The following is a 9,546-nucleotide window of genomic DNA, read 5'->3' as shown; positions in this document are numbered from 1 at the left end:
ATTCAAATAGGAAAATAAGTCTACTGATAGAACCAGAAACATAGTAGGGTAGAGATTACCATTTTAACAATCTGAAACAGCAGCTCACTCTTAATCAGTGTTAAGCAACAATTTTTCCCTAAAGGGCTAACACAGTAAAAAACAAAAATGTTTTTTTTACCCCATTTCAAAATAAAAATGATTCACTGGGTCTCCTGGAATACTCTGTTTTTAAAATAAAGACTCTATTTTATTGTCAGTGAAAAAACTGGTGTTGATTTTGAACCATTAAAACATTTCTATCTGGGCATATTTCAGAAGTAGTTAACACCAAGGTAGCTTTTTAATATCCCATCCTGATAGAGGATTACATTTTCTATCTTGAATATAGGTAATCTGTGGGTTCCTTATCACTAGAGTAAATAGAGTCCACACTGCTGACAAGTTGACAACAGAATAGAGAAAGCTGTAGAAATAATAGCCTCCGTTGCTATCAGCATCACAAAAGTGAATTTTGTAGTCTTTTTGTGATTTGGGTTTTGTCACTTATCTTAGAAGTTCAGTTTTTCAACTGGTTTAGTACCACTTCTAAAGTTCCACAGCATCACAGTGTCTTTCTTCTGTTAGCACACCCTCTAAGTTTAGGACTAACTGGATGTTGCTAAAACACTGAAATTCAAATTACACTTTTAGAAAACAAGATTGTTGTATAATTGTAAATTCAATGATAAATGCCAAAGAAATCCCTTTTCCACAATAGGAAGGTGTAAATGAATATATGAAAATATACAGGAACATTTCTAACATTATTAAAGAGCTCCCATTTATGCTTCAATCAATGAAACTCAAAATGAAACAGTGGTATTTGTTTCATATTATCCTTATATTATATTAAATATTTTAAAATGGGATTCTGTGATTTATTCTTACTCTAAAATATTTAGTTTCTCAATTTTTACTTAGAAATAATTTAATTCATTTTTCTCCTTTATCTATTTGGTATAGATAAACACATTGGAACACTAAGTATGCTTCCTTCAACATGTGTGTATATCTGTATGTTTCCAAAGACTGTGGGAGTATATATTAAAAGTATACAAAATGCAACTTGAGATCCAAGTTAGGATTTATTACAGAACACAATAAATATGTACATTAAAACACTGTAAAATTGAAAGCAGTGGTTTCTAAAATGGAGTCCTCAAACATAGGAACAAAGGTCCCCAGGTGACTGTCCCACCTTTCAAAAAGCCAAATAAGTAATTTATAGGTATACTGGCCCGCTAAAATGTCAACATTCTGTGCCATTGGCCAGAATTACATCAATCTGTTTCGGTAATACGAATTGTCTTATGGTGATCAAATTATGTAAATGGTAGTTTAATACATCTTTAATCAAAATGAGAAACTCAATTTTGTTTAATAAATAGTTTGATAAATAAAATATATCAAGTCTTGGGTTACACAGGTGAGAAAATAATAAAATATTGGGAACTATCATTTGAAAATATTATAAAAATATAATTTAGAAATGTATCTTATTTGGTACATTAAATACCTGTCGTCTTAAGGAAGCTGCATCTACAACAGTCATGTCATCTGAAGTTCCTTCAATTGATGCATCTATATTTGAAATGCCATACCTAAGACAGAAATAAATATTTAATATTAAAACAGAACAAAGAGTAATTGGCAAGTCATGCAGTGTGTTGTGCAATGGTCAAAGAACTGTTCATGAAGTCTGGTATGTGACAGTATGAATTACTAAAATATTTCACAAACTGAATTGACATTAGAGAAGGAAAAGCTTAAGAGGAAAATCATCTGCAACGTTTGTAAAACTTTGTGAATGAGAAGAAATCCTGACTAAAGCTATAAATAGGGAGACATTTTTCAACTCAGAGGGACTGACAATGCTAAAAAAGATATCTGGCTGAAAAGGTTTGATTGCTACCCATTCCAGGATATAACAACATACAATGCTTACAGCTAAACTTATGTCTACTTACAGTTTCATAGACAAAGTGAGACAAAGATTCATTGGCAGGGAATACAAAATTAATCCTAACAAAAAAAGATAAGACCAATCTGTTTTTATGTCTCTTCTCTTCCCACATTTCTACTCTACTTATTTCCAATTACTTACTCTCTCTACCATATTCTTCCACAGAAGCAATTACAAAGCTCCCAAATACATCTTGCCACAACATTAAGATCCAGAATTGGCTCAATAATAAATGAAGAGGCTCTATATAAAAAATAGTAAGATTGGAAAGCCACTAAGACAAATCCAGAGAAAGCATATTAGAAAGTACTGTTTTTGTTCAAATGCAGTCAGTTCTTCTAAATGAATGACAAAACATTTCTCAGGAACAAAATGCCATGCCTCTCCTTTGCCTGGATTGCCATGTGTTTATTTTAATTAGCAGCTTTACTGAAATACATTTTACCTTATATCCTTTATCGTTATTTTGGTAAAATTGCTAAGTAACTTTTTCAAATGAGAATATAAATACATGAATTAGAAAATTACTCTTACATAATCCACAGAGAGTTTTTGCACAAGGATCATATATTCTATTATTCAAAGTCCCCATTACCAAAGGCATAATCACCACACTAAAAGGAATGAAGCAGAGTTTTATTTCTCATCCAGACTACTAAAGACAAGGCTAATGAGAAAATGCTTTTGTTTCAAACGTTAAACATAATCTAAATAATCCCCAAAACATCTTCCCTGTCTTAGTAAATAAGTACAGGGCAAAATTTATTATTTTATAATCATTTGGAGGCCCCAGCCAATGTTACCATTCCAAACACGGAGGACAACTATATAGGCTGCAGTTTCATTGATAGACGGTATGTAGTGACTCTCAAACAGTCTCTAAATGTTCATTTTATGGCTAAACTGAATTTTCTCTCATTAACTGCCCCTTTTTCAATGTAACAGGGTAAATATTCTGGAACACTGAGGGTACTTCAACAGTTGGAGAAGGAACCTTCCAAGTTAATATATGCCTGAACAACTAGTTTACAAATACTGAGTTAATTCTTTTGAATGGTAAAAGAGAATTACTAAATGATTAGTAGAAAAACTTCATCCTCAAAATAAAACTTTTCTATTTCTTTGAGGCCACATATGATATGAATAATTGGAAAAAAAATGAAACAATTCAAGTAAGTGCCTCAAAGGTAAAAGATACCTGGACTGAACACAAGAACGAAATATGAGACTATTTACAATTTAAATCCTGAACTGAAAGATAACTAAGGTTTTACATTCTATAAGGGAAATCTTCATTTGCAAAGAAAGCTAAGGTTATGACAAACAACTTGAAAAGGAAAAAAAACATTACATCGCATATTAAATTCAAACCAAATTAAATTACAGAACTAAAAACACTAAGAAATATGAAAAAAAAAACCCACTAAGAAAAACACTAAGTCATACTACTGGTTGAAAATATTTTCACAGAAACATAAACTTATAAACTTAAGAGAAAAATACAAAGGAAAACTTAAAATGGAGTAAATTAATGTTGTGAAAAGGAACAAATCAGCAGAACGGCAGGACCCACTTCTCAATTTCTCTAACACGGACTCAGCAGTGAGAGACTGATGTTACCCTATGCTCCTGCTTAAAATGAATGTGCCAGCTTCCTCTGACCAAAGAAGTTCTGCTGCCAGTTTTAAATCTACTGCCTATGGAAAATATATTTCCACTTAAAATAAACAAAACTGACTCTGAAAGAACTACAGTAATGGCATCTGCCAAAACCAACAGAATTTTTTTTTCAGAAGATGAGAATACTAAATAGAATTTTGGCACCTGAGAACCTAAAGTATTTGTATGTGCCATTCTATCTGTTCTGGTGCATGATTGGAAGAAATAATTTTTCAGAGTAAGCAGGTCTGAAAGTGTGTAAATGACAAAAACAAGAGAGAAGGCTTAAATTAACAGCAAAAACTCTTAAAATTAAATTCCCTGTCTAAATGTTTAACTTCCTGAATTGTCAGGTTGTCAACGCTTATTTCTGCCAAGTTAAGATGATGTCTTACGGTCAGGTTTATCTACACATTGCAAGTGACATTATAGGCAATTACCAACTAAAACAGTAAATGCTGGACAGAATATCAGGCAACAATTAAAATGATGCACATAAGTTTTTTTCTATGTTCCAGTATGATCTCCCATATGCTATTAAAACTGTAATTAAATAAAATATCTCAGATGCTTACATGATAGCTGATCATATTGCTAAGCATCTTTCCTTATACTTTGGTGATGATATGTTATGAATGATTAGAATTGTTTTCCTGAGAGAGAAGCAAGGATGTACTCATAAAGGCAAGATACAGTTCAAGCTATAATAAAAAGGCATGGCCACTACATGTATATGTACTGCAAAACACAAATTCAGCCAACTATTTACCCTGTTAATTACAAAGTCTCAAAATTTACCTGACGTTGTCATGATGAGGATTACAAGTGGCGGCAGCAGACCCACCACGCAACACAGGTCTAAGGCAGGTTTTTGCAGGAGAGGGCACAAGACAGAATCAGGAAACAGAGAAGTAATAAAACAAAAGCAAAAACAAGACAAATAAATGTAAAATATGATTATATTGTATGTTTCTATACAATATAATATCTCTCAAATATTTAAAAAACTTCATCTCACATGTCGTGCATTTTATGATTTTAATAAATTTTACATTTTACAATTGATTAAAGAAACAAAGGGATTCGTTAATGTGACAAAACAGCACCAACATATGAAATAATTTTACTTTGGTGCTTATGTTTTTTTTTGGTGCTAAAACCCAGGATCAAAAACCATGGTGCTTATGTTTTAATTTATGAAATTTCAAAGACAGAGGATAACTCTGCTTAAAAAGTCTAATTCCTCTTTTCTAGCTGGAAAAAAAAATCACTAGCAACTTTAAAAGTGTGTCAAGAACCAGTTAGTTGCTCTCTCATGATGCCAACAGCTCAAACCCGAAAACTCTACATTTCAAGTAACTCCTGTTTCTCATAATCCCTTCCCTTTCACCTCATTAATTTTGATTATTGCCCAATGTCTTACTATACCTATATCTCATTCAAATCTCAGTTCTCAAAGCAAAACCGCAAACCATTGTTCTGGGGCTGAGAAGTTCACAGATATGTTTTGAAGATTTAAATTTAACTAGAACACATTACTGGGAATGCAATCCAATATGAGTGAGTCTGATCTTGAGCAACAACCAGGAGTGACATACAGGGCTACTGGAAATGAAGACGAAGGTGCACTGGAAAACTTTGTGGGGATTTTCACTCAGTCTCAGTACATACTTTGGTTCTAGAGGACAATTAGTTCTCTACCTAGATAAGCAGTAACCTTTCAAATAAATTTTATTTTTTAAAATCACAAAACAAAGCTCTGCATGTTCACTGGTCAACTACTCAAAAAGTCATCAGCAATATTTACCAACCACAGGAAGGAGATTAAGGGTATAGGATCCACACAAGAATTTTGAGAATTAGTAAATTCTATTTTGAATATCTCATTCTCTAAGTAACAGATCAGGTTTTGCCGGAATTGAAGGATCAAGGAAATTCTTAATTATAGTAAATGCTTCATACCAAATGCACTCATGAAATGTTGATACAGCACAAATTATTTTCTGAAAAGCCAATTTATACAAGAAAATTTTAATGTTTATCTTTTATATTTCCTAAATGCACTATTGGTACTTAAAGAAATTTCCAGAGCCTACAGGGATTCTGAGACTTTCTGGGAGACACATTACATGTTCATTTTGTTAGCTAAAGAATTGTGAGACTTCACATACACTTGAGACAGGTTTTAAATTCATTCTATCCTACTGATATATTTATTCTGTAGTATTAAGAAAACCGCTAATTAATCATACTAACATTAAGGGTTAAGTAACACTAACATGAGAATGGTTAACTAAATAAGCACTGCCACATGTTACCTAATATATAATTTAAAAATGCATATTAATATGCTCAAATGGATCTGCGATATTCAATATATTCCACCACAGAGATTTCCCTTTTATAATGCAGAGCCAGAAAATCATACAGTTACCTTTCACAACGTATTTCATTTTGTCTTCTCACACTGGTAATTGACACATATAATATAAAAGTAAATTAGACAGGCATTTTGGCAAAGTTAGAAACTTCAAGTACCACTTTCTATCATAAGTATGATTTAATACATATAAACAGTCTTTTCAAGTTTGGTAACTAGTATGTTCACAGTATGTTTTGTAATTAGAATGAGAAAAAAAAAAAAAAGGAATCCAAGCTACAAGTTATCGTGTTAACTTGGATAATGACATTTTTAAACAAATATATTATCTGACAAAGAATATGTGTTACTTTGCTATAGAAATGTAAACTGCTACAGTAAATAAATAGTTTGGGGACTAGTTGAGGGATCAGGAATTATAAACATTTTTTAAAAAGACAAGTAACAAAGAACAAAAACTGTACCAACTGCAACTTTGTAATTCTAGGTATTTTGAATTATATATTTATAGGGATACCTGCAATAAATGTAAATTAGTCACACATACTGTTTTCTTATTTTATTCACTCAAAGTTAATATAATCTGCTAAAGAAAAACTGTATAAAAACAATCAAGGCCCTCCTAAAAAGAAAACTTAAGTGTGCTAAATGTGACTCATCTATCAATATTTAAATAATATTTTTTACATAGGAAATTTCTTTTTAAAATGTTAATAGTTAGGGGGTGCACTGGTAATTCAATAGTAGCATTTTCACCTGCCATGCAGGAGACCTGGGTTCAATTCCTGGCCTGTGCACTCTGCAACCCCCCTCCCCCACAAACTAAATAAATAAATTCAACAAATGATGGCTGCAATAATGGGATAGTCACATGGAAAAAGTACGAAATGTGACTCCCACCATACAGTATACAAAAAAAAAAAAAAAAGAAAAGATAATAATTTGTACCAGAGACCAAAATACCTATCTCTAACAGGTGTCCAAAGACCGGCATTTCCTTATCAGCCAAGGACCAAATCTAACAGCATTTTAAGTCCTGCTGCCACTTACCAAAAAACACACCTGGTGCTTGTGCCAGGTATTTGAAATTTTAATATATTAGTTTTCCAAATGCACAGTACTGACCCATATAACTAAGCTAAAATTTAAAATTTGTTTTCATGTTGAGCTTAGTAAGGATCATTTAAGTTTGTATAAGACAAGAAAATGAAAAATAGTAACACAAAATCATTTTATAGTATTCCTTAAAGTGCAAAAGAAAAATAGTTCTTACGTCAAGCAAATGTGAATCTTCATTTTTTTAATGGTAATAAAGCTGGCAGAAAGCTTTTATCACATGTCTATCATTCTACCATACAGTTCTAGCTTAATTTAAAAATACCTACTGGAATGGCATAAGGCCAGAAAATAAGATATTGCATTAGCATAACAGCAGAAAGCAGCAAAATAGAAAGGAAAAACTGTACAGAGCAAAGAACATAAAAGCACTTAAAACTTTACAAGCAATATTATTTTACAATCATGCAAATAGAACATTATCCAAATTTCACATTCCTATTTCTTATATCTGAACATCAAGCTAGACAGTTCTCACAGTAGAAATAAAAAATGATTTGGCACTTACAATTCTGATTAAATTTTGTTCAACATTTAGATAAGAGATTTGAACAAAATTTTTAAAATCTTTCAATAATAAAAGCATCCTTATAAGACTGATGAAAATCTAATCCTCAAGAATCCAAGGTAACAACTAACAATATATATGTTGGAGTAAAATGTTATTTACTATAATTTCCTTATGAATTTTAAAAATCTCAGTTAAGTGGATTAAAAAAGGGCAAATTCCTTCTCAAAAAAAGGAATTTTAGTAATCAATTCATTATGCTTAAAAAAAAAGTAAAATAAAACTTCATTTAGACCTCAAACAGTTTTTCCTAATAAAGGATGCAAAGTAAATTTTACATTAGTAAGATTTCTGATTTTGAATTTTAGGCAATTTTTTTCATTATGGAGAAGAAAGAAGTCATGCGTTCCACATCACTGCAATGAATTATGGGTGTTGTAAGGGAGGACAAATAATTTTAACACCCTGGGATTTTGTCATCTAAGAATTATTTAATCTATATAGGATTTAGAAGTATCTTTCTCATTCAGATATTTTCACTGTAATAGCATTTGATATGATATAATTAGACCTAATAATCTGGTCTCTTCTAAGGAAAAAACCTGCTGTCACTAAAAAGTTAAAGAGGGTAGATCAGGAAGAATAAATGTTTTAAGGAGGGAGAAGAAAATAAGCTTCTGTAAATATTAGTGCTTAAGTGCCAGGTATTTAATATTCAATATCTTTTGAGGATTCTCCCACCTCAAAAAATAAAGAATTTGAGGCCATTTTTATTACTATTTCTTAAAAAATGGCTGGAGGAAGGGGATTCCTTACAAGAATCCAGAAAATTAGGTATGATTATTATTCCCACTTTTTAAAAATAGATGAGGTAAATGAAGCCCAGAGAAGCTAAACAATTTGTCCAAAACTAGCATGCAGTTATCTACTGAGGTGGATCAAGAATGATCCTGACTGGCCTCTCGAATTTATGCTTTTTCCTCTACACCATGCTGTTTTCTTTACAACTTCCAAATATTCCAAGATACCTGGGCCCAAATGCATACCCCCAGATTAACCCCTCGAAGGCTCAGAAAGGCTGTGGGTTCAACATTGCTCAAGCAGTATGGACAAGTGCTCACAAAGTATGATGAAACACCCAGAACTTGTAGGGAGTTAAATAGCACTTAGCTAAGAAAAAGATCATTCAGAGCAAGCCGTAAGACATAAGTGCCTAAATAAGAGACAGGGTTTTCTAGAACAGCCAATTTACATTTATTGGGAATTCTTTAAAATGTACAAATTAACCATTTAAAAAAATGATAATGAAAATTCAAACTCACAGAGTCATTTAATAAAATGTTCAGAGTTGAAATGAACTAACAGTATCTTTCCCACACTATGCCAAGAAAGCTCCCCAAATTTCACCTTTTTTAATTTCTGAATTGTCTAATAATTTCTTTGTCAATGAGCAACTTTTTCATTCTATATTCATAAAAGTCACATAGTAGTAAAGCTCTATTCCCCAATGACATATTTAAAAAACTATGTCATAATGAAGCAGGAACAAAACATATTTGAAATAATTGCAAAAAGGATATTTGAATGAACAAGTCTAGGTATACTAATGATTTTACTTGGAGACATTCAAAAATAGATAGGTAACAATACTGAAAAACATCAGTAATATTAAAAAGACAAGAGCACCTGGGATTTTCAATCTATGCCTGCAGATCCCTGGCTAAGAAGAGGAAAGAGAAAAATGTCCTGGTACCTGAAATAATCTCAGTTGCTCCCTTTATTAATCCAATCATGCTAGTATCATAAGTGATTGCATTAAAATAGTTAAATAAAAAGATTACATAAAAAGAAAACCATAGGTTTCAGTCTAACATCTCATACACAATTCAACAGTATCCC

The 9,546-nt window shown here is 31.8% G+C and overlaps 1 protein-coding gene across 13 annotated transcripts in view; it reads right to left on the bottom strand.

Moving 5' to 3' along the window:
- Positions 1-9,546, bottom strand: part of MFF (mitochondrial fission factor) — a 31,656-nt gene that overhangs the window by 1,115 nt on the left and 20,995 nt on the right. For 7 of the 13 annotated variants that reach the window (XM_077155323.1, XM_077155317.1, XM_077155324.1 and 4 more), the window contains 3 exons: positions 6,078-6,110; positions 4,442-4,501; positions 1,538-1,622 (listed from right to left, as the gene is read on the bottom strand). In XM_077155323.1, the coding sequence (XP_077011438.1) occupies positions 1,538-1,622; positions 4,442-4,501; positions 6,078-6,110 (178 nt within the window). The remainder of the gene's footprint in view (positions 1-1,537; positions 1,623-4,441; positions 4,502-6,077; positions 6,111-9,546) is intronic. The other 6 variants (XM_077155320.1, XM_077155315.1, XM_077155321.1 and 3 more) reach the window with 1 other exon arrangement.

This window comes from Tamandua tetradactyla, chromosome 3 (assembly GCF_023851605.1).
Source record: "Tamandua tetradactyla isolate mTamTet1 chromosome 3, mTamTet1.pri, whole genome shotgun sequence".
NCBI lineage: Eukaryota > Metazoa > Chordata > Mammalia > Pilosa > Myrmecophagidae > Tamandua > Tamandua tetradactyla.
The sequence above is the reverse complement of the archived record's forward strand: the minus strand, read 5'-3'. Positions and strand labels throughout refer to the sequence as shown.